Source organism: Nematostella vectensis, chromosome 3, assembly GCF_932526225.1.
Source record: "Nematostella vectensis chromosome 3, jaNemVect1.1, whole genome shotgun sequence".
NCBI classification, from domain to species: domain Eukaryota; kingdom Metazoa; phylum Cnidaria; class Anthozoa; order Actiniaria; family Edwardsiidae; genus Nematostella; species Nematostella vectensis.
Window position 1 is genome coordinate 2795676 of NC_064036.1, and position 24997 is coordinate 2820672.

Below are 24997 nucleotides of genomic sequence, written 5' to 3' on the forward strand. Positions count from 1 at the left end.
GCGTAGGCCTGGTTCCGAAAAATCCCAAGTTTACAAAGCAACATGGGATCGTTCTCTTCGATCTCTCTAAATCTCCATCACTTCTAGAAATAGAGGTAAAGTAGAATCCGAGCAAAATTCAACCGTTATTCAGTCATCCGAGCCAAAAATAATGCTGTATGTCTTCTATAATAAATCTACTATGCCATGTAGTTCTTATTTCGTCTTGAATTTGCTAGGATGGCGCCACGTAAGGGTAAAAAGGAAGTCAAAGAAGAACAGAACATCTCCCTCGGTCCCCAGGTAGTTTGCTCTTGATTCGCGCATGTTTTGAAGATTTATCTACCTTAACTTTCCCATTGAACTTATTTTCCACATTTTTTAAAGGTGATTTGCTGTTTCTCTTAATGTATACCTTGTTCTGTTTAGGTTGGCGAGGGCGAACTCGTCTTTGGAGTCGCTCATATTTTTGCTTCCTTCAACGACACCTTTGTCCATGTGACGGATTTGTCGGGCAGGTAAATTCTAAGCGTACGGACCGGAGCTCGCCAGAAACTGGTAGACGAAATAGAGTACTAAATATGTTGTATGTGTAAAAATGATCAAGGCGATGTTTATTAAACCAAGCATTGTTGTTGCTGTGACCCCGACAACAGTGCTTGAAAAGTATTGCAGTGCTTCCAAGAGATTTCTTATATCTAGCACATAATTTCTGGGATGGCCATACATCTACAGTTAGATAAATACCCCCCCATTTTTTAGAAATAATGGATTGATTTAGGAATGGTTTGCTGTTTAGCCAATCGCTACTAATATTAGATCATGTATTTTGTAGGGAAACTATTTCCCGTGTGACAGGAGGCATGAAGGTGAAGGCTGACCGCGATGAGGCCTCTCCCTATGCTGCCATGTTGGCTGCCCAGGATGTTGCTGCCAGGTGCAAGGAGATCGGCATCACCGCCCTTCACATCAAGCTCAGAGCAACTGGAGGAAACAAGTTAGTATGAACTGTTCTCATTGTTACCAGCAGCTGTAACATGCCTTACAGTGGTTCCATCAGTATTTGTTGAATTGGAAAATTATGTAAGAAGTGGTTGATTCAACAGAACATTGTGAAATACCCTTTGACATACTATCCCTATAAACTTAGCAGAATCTAACATGTTAGTTAAAAGGCTAACATAGTCTCCAAAGATAAGATTTGTAGTAGTTGTAGAAAGCAAGGTATATTTGTTTGTATTTGTTGCTTGCAATTGTTACTCATATCATAAAAACAAGCATGAAGTACTGTATTCTGAACCTCACACTGTATTCCTTGGTGTTACGGAGAGCTTTGTTTTAGGTTCTCAAGGCCTTTGTACTCTATTTCATCGTCTCGTTCTAAGGTCACTGCACTCTGACATGTAAAAAATGTTTATGAGTATGCCCTGTACCTATTTGTTGGATGTGAAATGAAAAATTGAATTCAGTTCAGAACAATAAATAGTCATGCTGAATTCAATATCTCCAATAGGTATAATTCATAGGTATGTTCAATATCTAAACTAGGCTCACAATTCTCCATAACATTTGATAAGAGAGAAATTAGAACATGATGACAAGGTTGGGGAATGATATACAGTATACACGAAGAATGTTGCCAGTGTAAACAGGAAATGGCACTCCTACTACTGTATTTTTACCATTCGTAAGAGTAACAGTGATGCTGAACAATTCCTATCCATGCATATTATTTTCTGCATTTTTAGAGATATATCGAGATCCATGGCTCCTTTTGGATGTAGAACTGCTACAGTATTTGCCATTTACTATTTTGACAAAGCTTTGTGAAATAGGTGTATATTACATATGGCTATGTGTAGATGTAAAGGACACAAGAATAAGAATACCCAACATAAAATGTCTTCTGATCATCTTATGGTGTGTTAAGCTAGGTATTGAGCTTAGTCTTGTGTGTCTTATGGTGTGTTGCTAAGTCATGTGTTTATTTTTGTTTGTCTAGAACCAAGACCCCAGGCCCTGGTGCTCAGTCCGCCTTGAGGGCTCTGGCTCGCTCAGGAATGAAGATTGGACGAATTGGTAAGCCAGTATGCTTCAATATCATCAACTTTGTTGATAAATAGAAATCTTGTGTTTCTAGATAACAATTTATAGATAACCAAAGCTCTAACTTCCCTATGAAAGCTTTTTGGGAAGTTGAGAAACCTTTTTTCTGGTTCCTATAGCATACTTAGGCTTGTGCTAAGGATTTTCTCCAAAATGTTCTTAGTGGAAAGGTACCATAATTAAAAGGTACTTCCAAAGGCTGTGATTCCCTTGATTTCTACTCTCACCCTCTGATGAGCAAAGTTTGATAAGATCTTGATAGGATTTTGAAAAGGATTTGGCTAGAGATATGAAGTATAAATATAAAGTTATGAACACTGTTTTTTATTTATTCAGAAATGTTTTGCTTGTTCTTTTTTTCAGAGGATGTCACACCCATTCCCTCAGACAGTACCCGAAGAAAGGGTGGCCGACGTGGAAGACGTCTGTAAACTATTGCCCTGTAAATCCTGAAATAAAGCTCTGTGGAGACTCATTTTGTTTTGTGTTGAGAAATTGAGGCAGTTTGTGTTACCCAGTTACCACCACCAATGTCTAACAATATATGCTCTGAAACCCAGCAGTCTTTGCAGGTGTTCTCCCCTTTCATGGCTGTAGAAAGACAGTTTTGAAGCCCCGTGCAAACTGCGCCATCACCTGCCAGCATTGCTGGTGAATTTTCACTTGACTGACTATAGTACAAAGGAAATGTCATAATGGGAAATGGACTTTCTGACATTTCCTTGTCTTGTTTTAAGTTGAACAAGAATTTGCCAGCAATGCTGGCAGGTGCAGTTTGCAGTTTGTTTGGCTTGAGTCTTTAAGCATGCCAACAATGTTGTACAATATTTTCCAAGTTTGCATAACATAATTTTTGGCCTAAAAGAAAACTTGCATCACAAACATTTGATATGTGACCTCGAAGAATCGTTTTCTGTGTAGGCAAGGGTGGAGGTCAATAGGACTAGCGGTAATAAATTGAGCATGTTAGAGTGATTTTCATTAGAGTGGTTTTCAAAATCCCGTGAAACAAAATGTGATTGTTAAAGTGTAATAGCCAAGCCAGAACAAAGACATTACAGTGTATTAGTACTAAATAAACTAAATAGTATTTCACGAGTTTTTGAAAACCACTCTAATAACAGTGTAATAAACTAAATAGTATTTCACGGGTTTTTGAAAAACACTCTAACCATCGAACTATACTTTAGTGTATTACGCTATATTATATGGCTGAGACGCGCTCTGATTGGCTGTTGAGCGCGCTGGAATCCTGCGATATTGCCCGTGAGAAGTTTTGGATATTTTTTCGCTACGGGCTTTGTTTACATAGCTGAGCGAGTTTGCGAATTTCGACCAAAATCAACAAAAAGAAAGGTAACGGTGTGGTCGTACATTCAAGACCTCGTACAGCCCTCGCGCTCGGTTAATAAGTAGTTATTATTGTGATCCAATTCCATTGTTCTCTTTTGTGTTTTCCCGACTATTACACTTTGACTATCACACTTCGTTTCACGGGTTCATGAAAACCACTCTGAGCGGAGAAATCGCTAGCATACACTGTCAATACTGTAGCTTAAATTGGGAATTCTACTTCTCACTAGCCAACCAGCGTGCCAAAGGACAGTTCAAAATTCCGCTTGTTGTTATTGTGCTGAGCCCAAATGTTATGCTTTTCCTCTAATCCGCTAACTTTTTTTGCTTATTGCAGGCAGTGCGCGTCGAAACAAACTTCTACGGAACACACCCGTGAATTTATTTTCTGTTGGTATACCTGTGCTATAGAACTAGCACAGGGTACCCGAAACCATCTTAGTACCCAGGCTTCCGTTCGCCGGTGAAACAGGAGAGGAAGAAAAAAAGTGCTGATTAATTGTGACGCAGATAAGTAGGATCTGTGCCGATATTTGTTTTGAAATCTCGATCTATAGTTGTAAGGTCTGAGATTTCAATCGTTATCAGTTAAGTATATTAAAATTGCTCGATATGCTGTGAATATTGATTTGATCCAACGACGAAAATCGATCTGACACGGTACTTCAACATGGCGTCTCGGCTAGTCTTTCGACAGGTAGGTAAACCATGCATTCCAGCCTACTAAAAACACGGGCACAAGTGCATTACAGAACTTATTTTTAATCGAGGTAAAAGAATTTACCATCTCCTGTAAACAGTGAGCTTAGCATCAATCTGAGGTAGTCTAGCTATATGCCCATATTTGGTCTTGATCAATATATTCCTGCCCCGCCCCCTCTGCACCACAGACTCATTCTTAATAATTTCCTGTGACCAACTCTTCTCTATCAGAATTGGTATGATAATTAACCCTTATAATTGGTATGTTTGTTAACCCTTCACCCACCCCCCCCCCCCAAAAAAAAAAAACGATAAAAAGTCACATATGCTTGTTAAAGGAAAAAAAAAGCGCAATGAGAAAAATTTAAACTCTATGAAAGAATGTCATAGTAATTTTGACTGCCATTCTTAGTATTTCTAGGCTTTATTACTCCTTTTGTTTGGGTCGAGCAGGCACTCTCAGGCTGTTCTTATATACTCTGTCCTGTTTCAGTTGTTTGATTATGAATCCTACACATTTACCTACCTGTTGGGGTGCGGCAGGACCAGACAAGCTGTTATCATAGATCCTGTTGATACCCAGGTCAGTCTCAAGAATTTTCAAATTGCCAATTGTTTTGAAAGGTTTAACTCTTCAGTCATAAATGCAATAGTTACAATACAAGCATTTATTTAATTATAAACTTCTACTTTTTTTATTTACATCTTTAAACATCTTTTTCATAAGAAGAGGGGATTTGTGTGTAAACCCTTTATGGTACTGTAGTATCTGGTTGCTTTTCCAGGTTAAAAGAGATACAAAGTTGATTGACGAATTGGAATTGAAACTGATTTATGCAAGTAAGTCTGAACTTGCTTATGGCCATGGAAGCAAGGGAGCCTAGTGTGTTAGCGCGTCGGCCTCTCACCGCTGTGGCCCAGGTTCGAATCCTGGCTCAAACTAGGGATTTTTTCAGGTTCCTGCCTTGATTCGAATTTGTGTCACAAGTGAGTTGAAGTTATTCTCCCGTGTTTCCAGTCTTCTTGGATAAGGACACTAAACCAGAGGTCCCATCTCTTCATGCTGCACTAAACTAACCTGAACCAAAGGGACGTAAAAGAACCACTGGGGACGCAATAAACCCTCTGGAAGTAACCACCCCCAGTGACAGTGCTTGCAATGCTTATGAGGGCCATATGTTAGAAAACTGTTAATACGGTTAATATGATAAACAAGGAATATTGTATTGTATTGAATTTTTAAACACTTCAAATGTACCCCTTATATGCCTGCCAACGTCTTCCCCTTGAGTGGGGTTTTGCTTGCCTAAAATCAGAAAATTCTGATTACCTTGCCTAACTTACTTGATGAGGTTTTGATTTCCTTGCCTGAATTTCTTTTCAAAATTAGCATTAAAACTGACTTGATTGTAATTCTTTTGTTTGTAGAAGCAATACATCAAAATATCTCTGTGTATTAATCCTGACCAAAGAGATCTCTATTTTTTATCTGTTAAATTGTAAGAACACTTAGTTTAATTGCAAAATATATTACCAAAATCAAAAGTACAACTCTTTCTCATTTTTAAAACATTGGCAGGTGTGCTCAAAGCTACGCTTTCAAATTAGCACTATTCGATGTAGGCCATGTGTTGTATTCAATTCTGCAAAAAAATTGTATCTCTGTTATTACTTGTTCAGGGCAGTATGGTGTGTACCTTATTTAAGGATGAATAGAGTCATGTTATTCTTCCATTTTCTAGTGAACACCCATGTTCATGCAGACCACATAACGGGAACAGGGTTACTCAAGGGAATGACCGCCTGTCAGAGTATCATATCCAAAAACAGTGGAGCTATTGCTGATGTTTTTGTTAATGACGGAGACAAAGTTGTCTTTGGAGATGAGGTGAGGAAAGTCTAGCCATTTCTTGGCACTTACTAAGATAGTTGCTTTCAAAAGTAGTCAGACTTGTACAATCAACTCATTATTGAATACGCTTGGAGACAAAAAAAAACTTATTTAAAATAATAGTGACATCTTAACCTTATTCTCAAATATTGCAGTCACTGGAGGTCTTGGCTACACCTGGACACACAAACGGTAGGATGCAAATGCAATAATTTGATATGATTACTCTTTTTGTTTATGATTTTTTGCCAATTTGCTTTATGCATAATAGTCTTTGAATTACTCAGTATTACTATTTACCTGCTTGTATCATTTAAACATTTTATAGTATGGCTATGATTACAGTTTGTTTTTCCTCTCACATGTACATCATTCTATTTCCAGGCTGTATCACATTTGTGAGTCATATGCACAAGATGGCTTTCACTGGAGATGCCTTACTGATCAGGGCATGTGGACGAACAGACTTCCAGGAAGGTGCTCTTCAAGCTTTTTTTGTAAAACATGAGATTATGAATTTTTATATATTATGTACTTTTTATATATCATTTCCAAAAACAACAAAGCTACACTGCTATTTTCAACCCTAAAGGCAGACAAAAACAGTTTAGTTAGAAGGGAGCTCAAGTTAACCAAGTTCAAGTCCAGTAATCCAAGTTCCTCTTTGTGCCAAATCCTTATGTCCCATTTAGGTTCTGCTGAGAAACTGTACGAATCAGTGCACAGCAAGATTTTGTCTCTTCCCCGTGACTTCACTCTGTACCCAGGTCATGACTACACTGGTGAGCCTTATTTTTGTTGTTGTTGTTTTAAATAAAACATTTTGTGAGTTAATATATTGTAGTTGCATGACCAGGAACACAAAATTAAAAGTTGTTCGTTGATGTATTTAACAATATGCTCTTTGCATAAAATGCAGTGGAGAGCTGTTTTTTTTTTTTTTTTAATTGTACAAAAAACCTTTGGGTCTTTAATCAAACCAATATCCACTACTCTACAGTATGCGGCCAGTTATCTTAACTTTAGAGTTACAGTATCAAGAAATGTACTATTGTTACTTAGAAGTGCTTAAAAAGTGAAATGGCTGTTGGATGTGGTAGTTGTAGTAGCTTTTGCATTAACTGCTACTGTAAGTACTTTTGTTAGTATATAGCTGCTAATACTGAATCGATCTAAGGTATAGTTCTTAGTAGTTTTAAGTAGTAGTTCCACCTTTTCTTTTAGGAATGTCATCAACTACTGTTGATGAAGAGCTGAAGCACAATCCACGTTTAACCAAGAGCAAAGGGGACTTTGTTGAAATCATGAGCAAACTTGGTCTTACAAAACCAAAGAGAATTGGTAGGTCTTCAGCGTAATTTACATAATGTATATTCAACTCTTATATTAGGGCTATCATGGAGGGCTGTAGACTTTCTCAAAGTCGGCTGGCCGGCTTTATAGAAATTGACTTCTGCTGTACAATACCAATTAGATCGCTTGCTCCTATAAGGGAAAATCCAAGGAGGCGACTTGGGGCAAGTCTAGGAGGGCTTATATCCATATTTGGTATTCTGTGGGTATCCTGCTGAAGGGTTCACAACATGCTATGTTGCTTTTTACAATAATATTTCGATGGATTTGATTTGTTGACATTTTGGAGGTATATGTTGTGACCATTGAAAACACTGTAAAGCTTTTGATTTGCAGTAATTGTGATAAGATAATTGGGCGTGACTGCAGAATTCTTTTTGCTGCCCTTTTTTCTCCAATTCAAATCCTCGAACTTTGCCTAGTTTTCTTCTCTTATTTACAAACCAATAAAACATGTTAGGATATTTTACACGAATCATGCGTGTGTTTTAGATGAAGCAGTTCCTGTTAACATGATGTGTGGTCCAAGTCAACTGGGTACAATGCATGAGCGAATGGATGAGTGAAAGGCTGGCGCAGTCATTAAGTGCATAAGTCTTACCTAAATAGTCACCAAGATATATCTCATTTTAGATGCTAGTAACAACTGTAAAGAAGGATAATTTGTTCACTATAGACAACTAGTAAATCTGGTCATTGAACAGAACGAACTTTTGGTGTTAAGTTCATGGGTTTCCTGTAATGCCATTTTAAACGTGCATAAAAAGAAGCCTACTTGTACAGTAAATATCTAAAATATACAATAAAAAGGTTTCTAGATATATGTGATATTATATTTTTTCACTTAAGGCGCGTAGATAGGAGTACGGGGTGCGGCCAACCTACGTTTAGCTGCCAAAAGCGGTCTCTTTATATTGACTTTCTTGCATACGTTCTATACCTGCCTCCACCTTCCCCCCTATTCGAAGGCGAACCCAGAATAATGCACCTGAAATATGACCGAGAACAGAAAGGCCCCATAAAACAGCACCTAAAATATGACCCAGAACAGAAAGGCCCCATAAAACAGCACCTGAAATGTGACCGAGAGCAGAAAGGCCCCATAAAACAGCACCTGAAATATGACCGAGAACAGAAAAGCCCCATAAAACAGCACCTGAAATATGACCGAGAACAGAAAGGCCCCATAAAACAGCACCTGAAATATGACCGAGAACAGAAAGGCCCCATAAAACTGCCATCAACAAGTACTGCCACGTCCAGGTGACATGAAATGAAATGAAAAATACACAATCCTTCCAGACATACACTGAAACGCCGTATGTCAGCTTTAGTACTTTTCGGCTCCAATGCCGCTATTTAGCGAACTGATAAGAAAGGTACCAGAGGCACGCGTTCATTAATAGGGAGGCAAAACGCAGGTTCCTAGCCCTGTATTATAAGGTTACTCCACGCACAGCTCGCCGATGTAGAATGACAAATATGAAGTCTGATACATTATTGCCGATAAGTTGATTGCAAAATATCTTGGTTAAGTAGCTACGTTCGAACGTCGTATTATCCATAAGCCGTATTCAGGGCAAACGGATACAAATGAATCAAGTCGATTGTTTCATCTTTTTTGCATGCATTATCATTAAATACGGCTCATGGGTAAGTCCCAGTGCCATCACTTCCTTCGACCACATCCAACGTTTCTCTAAGGGGTAAGAGTTGCTGTTGAGCCACACCCAAAGTGTTATCCTTAGGGTTAAATGTATAATTTTGCCGGAGCCCTCCCCCCCTTATAAGCTATATTGAAGGGCATTTTAGATACTTTCGGCATATAAACGCAATATTGCACCTATTGCCTCTGTGTTTTGCCTTCTGCTGTTTATTCATTCAAGCAAGGAGCTTTTATGTATTTCAATATTCAATAAAGTTTTAGATATAGCAAAATCATAATTATATTACAATTGAATTTAGTAGTTTTACGAGAGAGGATTATTTAGCGAAAAGCCAGCAAACTGTTACTCATGCCTAACGGTCGTAAAGCAACGTTGCTGATATATCACCATTATAGAAGTCAGAGTATAACTTAAAGTTGCCAAGTGTAAACTAAACATCGATATCGAACTGATTTAACAAAGTCTCTTTAACGACAGAATTGTCGTCGAAATGGCATTGAATTGTAGCTGATCTCTTTTTTTCGTCGGAAAATAACATTGAATTTGTTCTTGGGTTTATATTATCGGGTAAAAACCTATGAAAAATAACCTATTTCTTAAGAATGATCTCGAAGTAAAGCGTGGATATTAATGCTACTTAATCTCCCCGCCCATCACGGGATCCCTGTAGAATATCATAAATGACGTCATCAATGACGTCACAAGCATAATCCAGAAGAACATGCGATCGAGGACGAGCGCGGCGCACCTCCACTCCTCCCTTAGTCTCTCGTCCTCCTGCCTGGCTCGCACGTCCTCCGCCAGCACGTTGATATCATCCAAGAGGCGTTCAGTGAAGGGGTTGAGTTGTGAGGAGACGGTGCTCATTCTGCGCCGTTCACATGGCGTGCTGCGACCGCTAGGGGTGATGACAGAGTCGTCACGCATTAAGCGAGCGTTACGGGGACTCTCAACGTCACCTTCAATTCCCCGAATGCTCATCAGCTCGATCTGTTCACCCATCACCATGCTGCCATTCATCCCGAAGTCGAAGTCGATTCTGCGTCGACGCGGTTTAGGGATAATCTTCTCTTCAGAGATAAAGGAACCGAAGCAAAAAACCCGTGCCATGTAGTCAAGAATGATAACCTTGACCCAGTGAGGCATGGGCGAGGTGGAGGGGTTGCGATGGAAGAAATTCAAAATCAGACAAGTAGCGACCAACGATATGGCAGTTACAAACATTGTAGCTACGAAGTACTGTCCGAGCAAGGGTATATGATCAGATGTTGATGGCAAAGTCTCTGCTACCAGAAGCAAAAACACAGTCATGGCCAACAGAACTGTGATCCCCAAACCGACTTTCTCTCCCGATTCTGGGGGCAGGAAGAACTTGATAAGGGTTAAAGTAGCGATCAGTGCGCACGGAATGATCAGGTTGAAAACGTAGTACAGTGGCTTGCGCTGGATCTCTAGATACAACGTGACATCGTAAAATGGGTACTTGCAGCAGTTGTAGAACACCCTGTTTAACTTTGCAGGCATAGCCAGGAGATGCCATTCACCGTTGTTCACGTACTTACTGAGGTCAGCGGAATCGGATGTTGACGTCATGGTGAGACGGTTACCAACGTACGTCCACGAGCCAAACTTGAGGGAGCAGTTCTGGCTGTCAAACGGGAAATAGCGCACGTTGATATTGCACGTGCTTGTGAAGGAAGCGGGTGAGTTCCATTCCTGGGTGCCGTCACTAGACGCGATCACTGACGTCTTGTATTTTTCCAGCCCTCCTGCATATGTCTCGTCCGCGCTAAGAATAAAACACAAAAAGCAATTTTTTATTAAAGGTTACCAATGCTTGGCTCTGACATTGATGGACTTTATTTAACACCTTTAAATTTTACGAATAATTAGTATCCATAAGCCATTTGCCAATTGCCATTAGCACTGACAACCTTTTGTGAAATAGGCGTATATTAAGTCACGCTTTCGAGATAGATATTATGTGACGCCTGCAGATAGATTATTTCACGATGGCAATATATATGAAGTCACGCTTGGGATATAATTTGCGCGTTTGTTAACGTGATTTACCTAAAACAGACTAAACCTAAGATTGTCTTACAATTGTATGTATAAGCATTGGTAAAAAAGCTGGTGTTACGTTAGTGGTGGAAGTAAAATACACTGTTAGCAATGTACCCATAATGAACGGGACTGATCTTTCCCCCTCCTACTCAAATTTTCCTGATGCTGTCATGTCATAGGGAGTTGGACTAAGTCAAGGAAGTTGGAATGTTGGTGGTCGTATCCATGTTTGTTTATATCAAATATGGACAACCTCTATTTTTTTTTTATTCATCGGCCACAATCGAAAGTCCCAAAAGACTTGCTTTTAAACATGAGAGACCTCGTACCTCCATAAAGAGGTCACTTTATCTCGGTCTCGAGAGAGTGGTCACTTTAATAGAGGTGTCACTAAAAATTACGTACTTGTTGTAGAGGATGATATCCGGGATCCAGACTTTGGCAGGGTTAAGGTTGACAGACTCAATGCCTCCATACTTGGAGGTATTCCATGCCAGCATTGGATTGGTCCATTTCTAGAGGGTTTGATTGTAAGGCGTTTTGTCTTAATACAATGCACTGAACACAACAACTAAGTACCTGTGACAACCACGACAAGAAGTAAAGCTCCTTCAAATGTTAAACAATAATATCTTAGTGATCGTACCTGGCGAATCCAAACGCTAACTGTGACCAGTTGCGACTTGCTGTTCTGAAATGTCAAAGCGTAAATGTTCTAAGTGCCTCATCTTTCGTACCCTGGGTACCAGAGGCTCGAGCTTCACTCCAACAACACGAGCCGCACCGTCAGTAAAGGGCTCATAGTAAACAAACGAAGCTCGAGACTCTGGTACCCAGGTATCTTTTGCACATTACGATATGTGCGGGGTAGAGCGAGACGCTCCTGATTATAGAATAACGAGCTCAATAGTGACTTGCTCGTTAACCCCGACACTTAGATTGTTCAATCTCTTTCTGCTGTAAAGGTTGCCCAAATAATTGGAATAGATTTCAAATTAAAGATTCATCAGGGCAGAGGTGCGACATTTTTTAAAAGTTTCATAATACATATGAGACCAAAGCGTAGAAATCCCCGCAAAAAAGAAGTACATATTATGGGGGAGAATGTTATTCTTTGCAGTTGAAGGTCCGTGGAGGAGGGAGGGGGGGGGGGGGTGGTCCCCCTTCCTCCTTGAACGAAAATGTAAGTTAAAATGTATGGGGTTTTCATTCCAAAACCTTATACTCCTCCATGTGTTTGCGCCCCCTCCCCCACCCCCTCTCGGGAAATCTTGGATCCACCCTTGATGTGCCTTACACCACAAGGTATGCTGGGAGCACGATAGAAAACTAAACGACTACTCGTGTATTAATATTCTAATGTAATGCTGCTATACAGACCCTCCCCACCCCATTGTTTGAGTATTAAACTCACCACAGCGATAATCTGGATCAAGCTCAAACTGAATTCCACGTTCACTTTATCCGAGTCATTAAAAACGGGACGAACTTCACTGTCGTAGTTTCTGAAGAGGTCGGCCAACAAGCGCTTTTCAGCAGTTTCTCGGCTTGCGCCTCTTCTTTTCCTAGAAGATTCCGAGAAGCCAGCGAGGAGGAGAACAAGCAGTATCAGCAGCAAGAGTGATATACCTTCCTTCTTGGTCATTCTTCTACATTCTCCTTATTAGTGAAAGTTTCCAGAATTTTTACTTCAGGTACTGCAAGAAAGGAAAGAACTGTGAATGGAAAACAAGACAACCTTCAGCCTTTAAACTTTGGTTTCAATGTTTTTCGCCTAATGTATTGGGTATTTGCAGCATGGTAAAAGTATTTAAATAAAATGCCCTAAAATGCGGTGTTCCGTGTCATATTTTTATCTGTTCTACTACGTTCGCTTGTGGCTGATGCTTGGCAGCCTCGCACAGTGAGCGCCCCACAGCACAGGGGGTAACCTGCTATTTTGTTGAGGCCAAGGTAATAAACCGGAATCCGCCAAAACCCTGACGAAATAGCAGAGCATGGGCACATTTCGCCCACACGTGCAACACTTGGTCGCATCAGGCATCACAATATTTGTACAGCTCGACTGGAAAAGTTAGATAGAATAAGACATCATAACACAAGGTTTACGCAATGTACAGAACAACTCAATATGTTTATGGCATTATTTGGGAATTCTCGTTGATTGTAGCTATATAGACAATCGTACTTTGGTTATTCTTTTTTCGGTCAAGAGGAGCGATTGTGTCTGGAAATCAGAGAAAACACCTGCTCTTTCCAGCGGGAGACACCGCATCAAATCATCTCTAGAAGAATATCGCGCTCCAGGACACATTTATACTTTTGTAGCATTTCATTATTCATGGTTTGTTTTACCGTATCAGTTCTCATTTTGCGCATCTACCCCTTGTTAATATGGAATTGATATTATTCTGTGCACTAAAATAGTTTTTTGTAAGGTATCTTCATTCGGCAGGGGAAAACTCCAGGAAGATATCTTAAGAATTCGATGTCCCCTTTAAATGACAAAAATGTAAATACAAGCTTCCTTCCAATGGTATACGACACCATCTCTTTAAAGATTTTAAGGAAAAATTGCATCTTGTTAAGAAATACGGAGCTTCTTCCGCATTTCCCAATAAAGAAGACGGCCGTGTTGAAAAAGCTCTCCAGCTAACATCAAGCAATCTAGTACTTACCTAGTGCGATTCCAACGCGGCGAATCAAGATTCATTTTCCTCCTTAATTCCTTCACAATTCCTTCGCTTGGTGTCCCTTTGAATTTTAATCGCACGGTCGCCCCTGAATGGAGGGTGGCTATGCGCTTGGAGTAGCGGTGCGATGTGTCTGGCACAAGTCCTTAAAGGTTTCGTGGCTGGAGACTTGTCTTGGACGCGCGCAGGTGGAATGTTTTGAAGTAGCGCGGACATGAATTGGCCAAGAGCCGATTGTTTATAAACAAATCTAGCTAATGACGGGTGTGCAAACCGCATGAATTCCAACCTGCTGTACTGTACAAAGCGCGCTTTAAAAACTCAACGCGGTTAAGTAAATAGCCTCTCAAACGAATCTTGTAATGCAGCGGAATTTATTTTCCTGCGCCTGAAATCTTACTTTTCAAACGGTTTTCGCTCGCTACATCCATTTTGTTTTATTACCCAGATTTTCCACATTATTTATTTTATCGCTAAAGGCCGTATTATAATCCTTTAGCTCCTTTGCAATTAGCGAGGACAAAACTACAGTAATTGATAATAATCACGTAGTGAAATTTGCCTTTCAAGTCTGTTTTTATTTGTGAAAAATCTTCCTTAATGTTCATGTTTCCCTTTGAGAAAGAAATGTTCATATTAATGTCTCTATCCCAAATAATAGGTGTTTTTTTGCAGTTGCTTCCTATTTTTTCTTCCCTTCGAAGATAATATAAAAAGCGTACATATCTGTTCGATCTAGACCATTTCCTGTCATATTCAGCATTTTATGATATCAGGGAACGTTAATCTTTTAGCTAAATTTCATCGTTTATTAATTGTTAATACAAACGTCTAACCACCGAGCGTGCTTGTCGCTTTGCCTTAGATGAAAATAATACCCTATAAGCGGGACCCTAATGTTATACAGTATATACATCTGAATATGTGCTTGAAATTCGGCGTGGTCGACCTGTGGCGTATCTACTATTCACCAATCTCACTGCGACAGCCGACAGCCTTTTGTGGAAGACGCACAGGTAGCCCGAAGCTAAATGCGTCTGTGCAAAGAGAGGAGTTTATGTCTGACCACTTTGACATTTAACGTCACTTGCAGTCGAAAAAAGTGTTTCTCTCCACCACAATCCGTCTAATCTCTAAACATAACATAACAGCACTTATAGCTTTCTGAAAATAATGTTTAGGGTGTAATGGCCCTTCCCTCATGTTATAGTATTTTTACACACTTTCTATCTCTGTAATGACCCCTCCCCTCATGTTATAGTGTTTTTACACACTTTCTATCTCCGTTCTATCTCTTATCCCAAGTTACCTTTGCAAAATAAATCGATCAGAGCATAACCTTAATAAGGCCCTAAATACGTGGGATCACTTCACCTTTCAGGAACACGTAGGACGATATCCTCGTCCTATGTTATATCGTCCTACGAAAAAGGGATTTTGAAGGTCATTCATTTGTCATTTTTGTTGCGAAAATACTTTTTTTGGCTTGTGCTAGTCTTCAACGTCGCGCCTTTGCGAATGTGATCCCTCGCATAAGGAAACGCATGAGATAGAACTGCCTTCCTCGGTATGATCTTGTAATAAAACGATAACGATGTTGAGATGGTGTGCTCAGCTGTTTTTCCGTGAAAGGTGGTCCAATATTCGGATTCATTATAGATCAAAAACGAAAATGTAAATCGTAACGTAAATCGTAAACGTAAATCGTCCTCGATGTTAAATCGTAGACGATAAACGAACATCATCTACGAAAACGTAAATCGTAGGACGATATAACGTAGGAAAATGATATCGTCCTACGTGTTCCAGATAGGTGAAGTGATCCAAAACGTGGAATAACATTTAAGAATTTAAGGCTTTTATAGGACCCGCGGGAACCATGAATGATAAAAGAAGATACATTAGTGTAAAGCTAAAAGATCAGCACTACTCATAAAACAACCGTCGCTTAGCTTCATAGGCCTTACTAATTACATAATAGGGACCGGATTGTGGCCTCACAGAAACAAACTGGAAAAAGAGCCTTTTTATTCACCACCAGCACTATCACTACCCCTCACCTTTCCTTCCATTACCCCCCCCCCCCCCCCCTAACGGTTCACTACACTAATACACCTGATGCTTTTCTTTTTTTCTCGCCCGACATGGTATACAAGCGTGACATGGCAGTCAATCTTTTAGACTGAGGCTTATAATAAGAACCCTGCTTAAACACTAACTGAATCAAGCTCTTCCTAAACTCCGTCATTTTCATGGTGTAAATGATGGGGTTAGACAACGAGTTCCCGTAATGCAGCAACTTTGCAACGTTCAAAAACGTAATAAAACCCGAAAAGCCCGGGATAGCAGGCCAGAAGGTCACGACGATGTTCGCAACTGGAAACGGAGTCCAACTGATAATAAAAACGCTTGTGATGATGAATAGAGTGAGCGATAATTTGTTTTCCTGATGCATCATCCTCCCTTGAAAGTGGCGCGCCTTGTTGGTGACCCAAACAGCCGTGTAAAACAAGCACGTGAGAAAAAGAGGTACAGTGATAGAGCACACCATCAAATACGTGAGAGTCATAGTGTCCAATAATCCAAGAGTGGTTAGAATACGCGCACTCGCGATAAAACCAGCAAAAGTCCAAGAAAGCAAGATCATGATTACGTGCGGTCGTGTTGACAGCGATCTGTATTTGAGCGGGTATCTGACGGCATAGAATCTTTCAGCCGAGATAAACATGAGGGAAGTAACCGACGTGAGCCCGAGAAAAATATCTTGGAATGTGTAAACATTACTCAGAACACTCCCAACGTCCCTTACGCAGAGAATATAAATGAATAAAGGGATGGACAAAACTCCTACTAGCCCATCAGCTACGGTCAGGTTTATCAAGAGGTAGCTACTGCGGCGATGGAACATTTTGGTGCGGTGGAAAACGGCCAGAGTCAACGAGTTCCCAACGATAGTAGCAACTGCCACAGCTGTGAAGGCAACTATCCATCCAGTCTTGTTGTAGTCTGAAGATTCTCGCGTGATGCCCGACTCGTTAGCCATAACCGACAGTCCCCAGTCTCGAACTGTAAAGAGAATGTTCCGCGGGCGTTAATGGATTATTGTTGTTCAAAAGGTTCGATTTCCTATATGTGTTTTAATGTCTGTTTAGTTTCCGATTTTGAGGTCAACCAGAGATAGATATCTCGTTGGGAAGAGATACCTTTCAGGTTTGACTTACCGCGCGCGGTACTAGGAGAGTAATTGTGCTAAAATGTTTGACGACATTATGCTATTTGCTACGTTGTCCGGCCAGTACCAGGCTTGTTGTGGCTGAGCGTCCAAGTGCTCGAGGCTAATAGCACCCAATGGATATTGCTAATTACTTCAGTACGCTGAAAAACGATATGTGACCCTTACTTTTTTTTACCGGTGCATGGTGCTTAGTGTCTTTTTAAAAACAAGAACCGCTGGAATTTGTAAATGTGTTTTTAAAGTTCTGTGCGTCTAAGATGTTAAGCCGAATTTCAATGCTTTTCAATAGAAAACTCTATTTTAACCCCGCGTAGGTATTTTGGAAGCGAAAACAAGATTGGACTCTTCCAAACTAAAGATTTGGAATGACGAGCTCAGTTCATATGTAAAGTGGTTTTGTTGTTTGACCGCATTCCATCGCCGGAGAAGATTTAATGACTTTTGGGATGTTTAGAGTGTCTAAACACTATTCTTCTCAGGGACTCATAACAAAAATGTATTAAGAGCATACTTGTTTAAAGTGGAGCTCATTCTTTTAAAGATTTTCGAAAACTGGAGTAGGATTTAACTTACTTAAACCTAAGCTACTAATTACTTATTAATATGTATTAACTTGTGGGAAAAGAAAAACAGAAATAGCTGACCTATAAAAAAAAGTTTCTTTCGGAAATCATGCAAAATTGGGAAATGCAATCTGATTATTTGAACCTATTTAATACACAAACTCTGAAACTGCAAGTTCAGTTCAAACTTCACCTTCCGAAGCACTTGTCAGCTCACTTCAGCTTCTAAAGTCGTTCTTGTCGTGTATCCTTGTCTAAAGTCGATTACAAAAAACACTTTCATGGGCTATTGAAAAATCGTTCATCACTGTCGGAAAACTGTTGACTTACTTCCCGATATCAGTTGAAGCACAGAGTTGATAAGAGAGAGAATGCCGAAACATTTCATGCACTAACGTGCTTATAATTTCGAAACTGTCACTCCCGATTATTTAGTTTCGAATTTTAATTAAAAGTCGGGCGATTTGTGAGTTCAAGAGCTTTCGGCAAGTATTACCAAGTTAAAGTTTATCACTGTTGCGTGGGCTTGGGATACACACCAGCTGTTTACTTGGATTTGGAGGGAACTCAACGGCTAAAATATCACGTCTCGCTGCAAGCTCGCTTTACGCGCAAAGAAACTAATTGGAAATCATACGCTGTCCCGTTGCTCAAGAGTTAACTGGGATAGGAATGATATCAGCTTAGACACCGCCGGGATCCCTGTGGCTGACCATGAGGCAAGAAGGGCTGGGGAGAGCCAACTGATTCAGGTTACATCATAACCCACAGGTTAACCGAAATCAACCACAGAAAACCCGAGTAGAACAGCAGAAAAATTGACTGGCAACATAAAGTGTAAGCAACGTAATATGGCTCCCTGAAGATGAGACGATGCCGAGATGTGATGATGAAAGATTGACTACAAGCAAGTGAACCAGTCAGGTAATGCACCTATCACTGGAGGAAGTAGGGGGTGGGGCTTATAAATACCCATGATCCCCTGTGAGCTATAAAAAAACATCAACATCGCATGTTCTACCTATTTTACTCCTGAATCTACATAGTTTTGTAATGCTTCGCGCTGTTTACACTCACTTGATGCTAGCCGCGAAAAGGCAACTTAACCGGACCTTTTGCGTCCCCCTAATCCTTATCCGAAAAGACAAATGATTCACAGTCCCCAATATAGAGAGCCATAGTTTTGCACATATACCTCTTAAAACAATCTCAATGCTAGCCTGGCCCTGGGGTAACCCCACAGTTTGAGAATGGAAGCCCCTGTCACGGATCTATCGACGACAGACCCCGACAGATCACTGCTATTCTTTCCCACGCGCTAACCGATTACTTCTTAGAAAAAGCAGACCAGTAAAAGAGACTGTATCGGGTTAGAATCTTATGCACACAAACGATCACAAAGAAATTGTTAATTCAAGTGTAATAGCAATATGGTTTAGTAGCTGCCAGTTTCAATTCTAGGAGCACTTTATGTACATTATGAAAACAATATCGTAAATTTAGAGATTTTGTTTCTGATCTTTACCCAGAACAAAATCTATTTTCAAACTTAATTTATTATGTTAACTTGACATTGATGAATGAAGTCGATTCTTTGTAATATCTTTAGGGTTATTAATTAAAAAAAGAGTATCGATCACGTCTCCATTTGGAAAGAAAGCCTTATTCGTTTTGCGAAGAATTGATGTCTCAGTTAATCCGGAAAAAGAAATAAAAACATATGTATTTCTATGAGAGATATGAATATGCTTTTTATACATATTTCGCTGTACACGAATAAGGGTATATATAATATGTGAATCGGGGAGATTATATTTGATTTTCAATTTTGTTACGTAAATCTTCTTTTGTTTACAAGTGAAACTTTCTGCTTAGTGTTACCTTTTTCGCTTGAAGCTTTGCTAATTTAGAGTATTTTAAAATGAACTGCTATGCGTCTAAGGCGTGACCACTCCCGAGCTACCCTACCCACATGCTACCAACCATCCGTATTTATACAAAACACGATGACTTAAGAAAGCTGCCATACAAGCTTTCTATGGACAGTAAAAGTAATAAAGCTCGCTGGAAGGCTTATTGAAGAAGCAAAAAATGTGCCATCACTTTTTAGATCATCTCTTATTATGTTTGTAAAAGAGAGTGTCTTTCTACCAGTGAAAAACTTACGAAAGAGAGTGCCTTCCTACCAGTTAAAAGCTTACCAAAGAGAGTGTCTTCTTACCAGTGAAAAGCTTACCAAAGAGAGTGTCTTCTTACCAGTGAAAAGCTTACCAAAGAGAGTGTCTTCCTACCAGTGAAAAGCTTACCACAGATAGTGTCTTCCTACCAGTAAAAAGCTTACCACAGATAGTGTCTTCCTACAAGTAAAAAGCTTACCAAAGAAAGTGTCTTACCACTAGTAAAAAGCTTACCAAAGAGAGTGTCTTCCAACCAGTGAAAATTAAAATAGCAAGTAAGCTAAGTTATGGAGGATAAGCTATGATTTGGATAGAGATCTCATTTTGCCATACCTTTCGACAGAAGTGACCAGCTCTAAACTGTGATTTGGCTCCAACTAGAATGCTTTCTGTTATATTAACCTAAATGCTCCTGGTTTCAATATCATATTTAGGGATTTATTAAACACCATAAGTCGCACAATTACACCCCGGGGGTATGGAGATTGTTAATAAAATACACTTCAGTTACTTTAAGTTTAATCTCTAATAATATAACTCTGCTGTTGGGGCATAAGCTTTATCGTGGTGGATTTCATTAAAAAGAGACGATCGTGGAGGCAAAGAACTCGCGAATATTTCTCAAACAACATTTATATGATAAAGAATAAATCTGAAGGAAATAAAACAATTCTAGCTGTGATTTTAATGTAATAATATACTTTTAGCATACGATTTTTTTTTTCAAATAATAGTATAAGCATTATTTCCGGAATCCCGCGGCGTCGATGAAAAGACTTTAGGGGGTCTTCATAAAAGAAATCAAGTTCCGTCTTCTTATATGGCGTGACGATGACTCAAGATTAGATATCGCCGCCTGTTTAATGAAAATCGGAGGGATTTCAAGAATGATCGATTGCAATATCGGTATAGACAGACAGGTTTTGGTAAAATCGATTATCGTACTACGGAGCCTGGGAAGTGCCACAGTAGATCGCATACAATTTATTTTGGATCGTGGTCTCTTTTCTTTTGAGCATGGTCATTTTTTTTTTGGATAGTGTACATTTTTTCTCGACTTTTTTCCAGACTTTTTTCTTGACTTTTTTTCGACTTATTCTCGACTTTTTCCGCTGACCAATGCAGGCGCATGTATACTTAACGTGCCGGAGCGGGAAAGCTCTATCGAAAAGGTAAGAATCAAGTCGTGAGTTTTAGAAACATATTTCCTTGTGCATGTGCAAGTTTTGGACTTCATAAGGGCCCAGAGTCAATCCTTTAGATATCCTTTACCGGTATAGAATTAAGTCGAGAAAAAAGCAAACCGGCGCCTGTATGCTATAAGGCAGCTAAAGCGCTGTGGCGTGTCTATTGATAACATTATAGTGGTTTATCGCTCCCTTGTGCGATCCACGCTCGAGTACGCAAGCGTCGTTTTCGCAGACCTGCCACGCTACCTTTCTGATTCATTGGAGAGAGTCCAGAGACGCGCCCTCGCCATTATCTATCCGGGCTTGGATTACAAGGAAGCTCTAACTAGGGCAAACCTAGCCACCCTTGAAGATCGTCGGACTGATGCCTGCTGCAGGTTTATCTCTTGTTTGACGCCACAAAATCCAGTGTACCGGCTTGTGCAAGACCGCATTGAGGCTACTATCCATAGCTACCAGTTAAGAACGCGCACTGGCAATCACATCAAACCTTTTGCGACCAATAGATTTGGCAACTTTGTCACAAACAAACACGCGCTGGCCTTGGCTATCTGACTGCCCTTACTACCTTCATGATTTATTATATTGTATCAATTAATCATTATTTATTACATTTGATATTGGAATCCTGTAATTTAGCTTTTAAGGCTACGAGAGGACTAATAAACGAGTATTATTAAAAGCCGGGAAAAGGGCGAGAAAAAAGCCGGGAAAAATGTCGAGTAAAAAGTCGGGAAAACAGTCAGGAAAAAAGTTGAGACATAAGAGGAGAAAAAAGCACGCGATCCAAACAAAAAATGGCACTTTCCAGGCTCCGTAATTATCAGTGCGAGCTTAATAACACATGCATCATTCCGAGAAGTAACATTGACTTTATCCATGATGGTGAAACAATCATTATTTCATAATCATCATTGTTTTCCCTATCACTATCCCTATCACTATATGGTTACCAATTATTATCACCGTCGCCGTGTGATTCTATCGCCACTGGTTCGTTGCTACATTCCTATAACCTCAGATCAAATGCCGCTAATCTCCTGGTAGTCCCAAGACTAGATGCAAAACCCTAGGAGAACTATGGAACAAAATGCCTAGTATCATCAGGTAGATAAAAGGACTAACCACTTTTAAACAAGCGCTCATGACGTATCTGTTCCGCCTAGCCTACAATGTTTAATATTTCATTTTTATGTAACCTTTTTGTTCCCTTTGATTATTTTTATTCTTTTTATTTAGCGCTTTAGAATATGTATCCACACTTTTAGCGCTTTATTATTATTATTATTATTATTATTATTATTATTATTATTATTATTATTATTATTATTATTATTATTATTATTATTATTATTATTATTATTATTATTATTATTATTATTATTATTCTCACGCAAACAACACATCATTAGTAGACCTGCCCCGCCGCCCTTCCAAATAGGCCGCACAAGAATTTTGGTATTTTCAACTGTGGAAGTTTTTAGTACGTGCGTAAAACGACACAAGAAAGGTCGTACGAAGGGTGGGGGACGGTGGGGTATAGATGTCCTACCGAGTGGAAAAGATAACCTAGCCCCATGAAATGGGCAAAATTGAAAATCTCCTGGAGTGTGTTAGAAAAAGAAGCAGAAATACCCCGCATCGTTAGCTTTTCAAATACTTACGTATATGTGTGAAATAGCATATATAACATAAATTAGTTAATTGACACATATTTTTCAAAAACTAAATTCTATTTGACGGAGATTGATGAGTGACGTGTTCAATCAGTTAAACATTATGTGTGTACTTAACGCCTTAACGACCTTGTTTTTTAGGCCAACAAAAGAGAACAATGGCAAAGGATGAAAAATTGTCAAGATTTCAAAATGTCATTAGGTGTTGTTTGATTTGAGTGTAATGATATTAGATTAGTCACGCAATTAAGATAACTGATTATACAAGGCCTATGTTTAATATCAATCTTAACGAGCAAATATTCTCATTGCGAAATATTTTGGTACATGCGAAAAAGAGAGTTTTCAAATTAGTGGACGATTATTAGAAGAAGAAAAAAGAAACAGCTAGAATTCGCTGATGCATGGCGAAGAGCTCAAGCTTCTAACTAAATGAGCCACGTCGACAAAAACCCAAAGCCTTAAGCCCCTTATCATACCACAAGGTATCATACTAAAAGCTTGTAAGAGCTAAGGCTAGGTAAAGGTATAATTAATATAATTTAAAACAAAATACAAGCTAAAATATTCAAAAGAGAACCTAGCTTCACGGACAGGCACTCATACCTAGTTACTGACGACATTCCTAATAATAAATAAGTATTATTACAAAGACATTCATCTACCTGTTACAAAGTGGATGAGATTAGTTGTGAAGTGGGTAATGGGGTCTTGTTAATCCTCCTTGTTGACTTTGCTCGGGAGAATATAAAGCGAGGTCAAGTGTAACAGCCAACCAGGCGGCGAAGGCTCTAGAAGTATTTACAACAGTTACAAACTCAGGGGTCTGCACATTACCCAGAAGACCCTAGGGTCGAAGTTGACTGACACATTTATTATTGGTGTATTAAACACCAATTTAAACTAGCTTACCATCCGGTACGAGTGCTGTCGTTGTAATATTTGTCACTACAGGTCAGTGATGAGTAGACCCGATTTCTAGCTTAGCTCTTATGGTCTATTTTCAAGTTTATGTATTGTCCTTGTATCTATTGTACATCTATTCAATAATTTTCTTGTTAACCCATAAAAGTTGAAAATAGAAACGGTTGGATACCGAGCAATAGCTACTTAGAGGCATTATTTTGAAACAGTCTCTCTTCCTTGGAAAAAAAATTTGTCTGTTATTGTTCCATCAAATGTGCATGTGTGTATCAAATATATTTTCAGCAAGGATCCCTTCTCTTCCAAGTTTTATTAATGGCACTCAAGAATCAAGCACTACATGAAGCACTGGAAACAATAAACAATAACAAAAAAAAATAGGCAGCTACACTGCATAGTGCGAGATACGTGAACTTATTAACGAATAAAGAGTAATGATACTGTAGTTTCATCACAGCAATATTTTTTATTTTATCTTTTAACTATTAATTACTCATTATTTAAGATTTTGTGGAATGGGCTTTGCTTTTCTTCAATTTTTTACTTGTGTTCAATATAGGCAGTATATAATCTATCTTGAAACAGAAGTATTAACTGTATTGGAAGAAGTCTGGCAGCATCAAAATAAAACAGTGCTGTTACAGTTCTGGTACTGTTAGCTATCCATGTAGAATTTGTGGCTTTTTCTATGCAATGCTGGGCAACATCATCAGATTAATTTTGAATACTGCATGCTCAATTAGCCATCTCTATTTGATTTGGAATTTGTGTCTTTGTATGTACAATGTTGGAGGAGATCAAATTTATCATAAACAACAATATCCAGTTTGTGTTAGGGTACAAAATGCAGGTTGCAGGTCGGTGCAGGTTGGAAGCAGGTTGAGTACAAAATGCAGGTCGGGTGATTTCACTGGGTTTTTTTTTATTCCTCTATTTCATTCAATTTCTACGGCTCACGTGACACTCAGATTCTCTTTTATAACTAAGCATAATCAATCCCGTGACTTTGCTGCACATCAACCAAACTTGGGTCAATTAATGTATAACGGTAGATGGACAATTGAAAAAAAATTGTATAGGTGGTTGCGTCACAGATCATGTGACCGTGGGAAAACTACGAATATCTCGCCAGTGATTTGCTGCTCATCAACCAAAAATAAACTATATTAGATAAATGGTTCACTTTCTATTATATAGCTTTTTTTAATAAGTCCAATGGACAGAAGGGGCGGATCTAGACATTTTCGAAGGGGAGGAAGGGGGGTGCACCGGTATGTTAAACATGTAACGGAGGAAAATTCATGGTTTTACATTGTTATACAATTTTTACTGTACATTACTTGACCCAAGTTTGCTTGATTTGCAGCAAATCGCTGGCAAGATATTCGTATTATTCCCAAGGTCACGTAATTGCTTAGTAA

General features: G+C 39.3%; 4 protein-coding genes across 8 annotated transcripts; 2 read left to right on the forward strand and 2 right to left on the reverse strand.

Annotated features, from left to right (window-relative positions):
• Positions 1 to 2560, forward strand: LOC5513845 (40S ribosomal protein S14). Its single transcript, XM_032383475.2, has 6 exons — positions 1 to 95; positions 219 to 282; positions 409 to 497; positions 815 to 976; positions 1982 to 2058; positions 2449 to 2560. Exons 2-6 carry the CDS (start codon positions 220 to 222, stop codon positions 2514 to 2516), a joined length of 459 nt encoding a protein of 152 aa, XP_032239366.1. The 5' UTR covers positions 1 to 95; position 219; the 3' UTR covers positions 2517 to 2560.
• A 1321-nt stretch (positions 2561 to 3881) lies between these two features.
• LOC5513844 (persulfide dioxygenase ETHE1 homolog, mitochondrial) lies at positions 3882 to 8205 on the forward strand. 3 transcript variants are annotated; one of them, XR_007307360.1, is made up of 10 exons: positions 3884 to 4135; positions 4634 to 4723; positions 4926 to 4980; positions 5883 to 6028; positions 6187 to 6223; positions 6416 to 6508; positions 6724 to 6813; positions 7256 to 7372; positions 7877 to 8050; positions 8109 to 8205. XR_007307360.1 is itself a non-coding variant. In XM_032383474.2 (9 exons), exons 1-9 carry the CDS (start codon positions 4109 to 4111, stop codon positions 7556 to 7558), a joined length of 690 nt encoding a protein of 229 aa, XP_032239365.1. In that variant the 5' UTR covers positions 3882 to 4108; the 3' UTR covers positions 7559 to 7852. The 3 variants fall into 3 exon arrangements, 2 of the variants coding, with proteins under 2 accessions (XP_032239365.1, XP_001634076.1); XM_032383474.2 differs by lacking the exons at positions 7877 to 8050; positions 8109 to 8205 and adding an exon at positions 7524 to 7852 and having other exon boundaries at positions 3882 to 4135; XM_001634026.3 differs by having other exon boundaries at positions 7877 to 8205.
• Positions 8206 to 9237: 1032 nt separating this feature from the next.
• LOC5513848 (neuronal acetylcholine receptor subunit alpha-10) lies at positions 9238 to 15897 on the reverse strand. 2 transcript variants are annotated; one of them, XM_032383470.2, is made up of 5 exons: positions 13797 to 15897; positions 12533 to 12815; positions 11765 to 11809; positions 11524 to 11633; positions 9238 to 10840 (listed from the first exon to the last, which is right to left on the reverse strand). In XM_032383470.2, the coding sequence occupies exons 2-5, from the start codon at positions 12761 to 12763 to the stop codon at positions 9685 to 9687; spliced, it is 1542 nt and encodes a 513-aa protein (XP_032239361.2). In that variant the 5' UTR covers positions 12764 to 12815; positions 13797 to 15897; the 3' UTR covers positions 9238 to 9684. The 2 variants fall into 2 exon arrangements, with proteins under 2 accessions (XP_032239361.2, XP_032239362.2); XM_032383471.2 differs by lacking the exon at positions 13797 to 15897 and having other exon boundaries at positions 12533 to 12856.
• On the reverse strand, positions 15823 to 23636 carry LOC5513865 (trace amine-associated receptor 1). 2 transcript variants are annotated; one of them, XM_032383487.2, is made up of 2 exons: positions 23318 to 23636; positions 15823 to 16877 (listed from the first exon to the last, which is right to left on the reverse strand). In XM_032383487.2, exon 2 carries the CDS (start codon positions 16852 to 16854, stop codon positions 15913 to 15915), a length of 942 nt encoding a protein of 313 aa, XP_032239378.2. In that variant the 5' UTR covers positions 16855 to 16877; positions 23318 to 23636; the 3' UTR covers positions 15823 to 15912. The 2 variants fall into 2 exon arrangements, with proteins under 2 accessions (XP_032239378.2, XP_048581389.1); XM_048725432.1 differs by lacking the exon at positions 23318 to 23636 and adding an exon at positions 17033 to 17795.
• Between the last annotated feature and the right edge of the window lie 1361 nt (positions 23637 to 24997).

Coding starts and splice junctions, on each gene's coding strand:
- LOC5513848 (XM_032383470.2), bottom strand. CDS start 12,763: ATGACCAAGAAGGAAGGTATATCACTCTTGCTGCTGATACTGCTTGTT. Junction 11,634..11,764: donor TTAGCGTTTGGATTCGCCAG/GTACGATCACTA, acceptor CAAACCCTCTAG/AAATGGACCAATCCAATGCT. Junction 10,841..11,523: donor GATATCATCCTCTACAACAA/GTACGTAATTTT, acceptor TTTTATTCTTAG/CGCGGACGAGACATATGCAG.
- LOC5513845 (XM_032383475.2), top strand. CDS start 220: ATGGCGCCACGTAAGGGTAAAAAGGAAGTCAAAGAAGAACAGAACATC. Junction 283..408: donor ACATCTCCCTCGGTCCCCAG/GTAGTTTGCTCT, acceptor TGTTCTGTTTAG/GTTGGCGAGGGCGAACTCGT. Junction 498..814: donor GTGACGGATTTGTCGGGCAG/GTAAATTCTAAG, acceptor TGTATTTTGTAG/GGAAACTATTTCCCGTGTGA.
- LOC5513865 (XM_032383487.2), bottom strand. CDS start 16,854: ATGGCTAACGAGTCGGGCATCACGCGAGAATCTTCAGACTACAACAAG.
- LOC5513844 (XM_001634026.3), top strand. CDS start 4,109: ATGGCGTCTCGGCTAGTCTTTCGACAG. Junction 4,981..5,882: donor ATTGAAACTGATTTATGCAA/GTAAGTCTGAAC, acceptor TCCATTTTCTAG/TGAACACCCATGTTCATGCA. Junction 6,814..7,255: donor CCCAGGTCATGACTACACTG/GTGAGCCTTATT, acceptor CTTTTCTTTTAG/GAATGTCATCAACTACTGTT.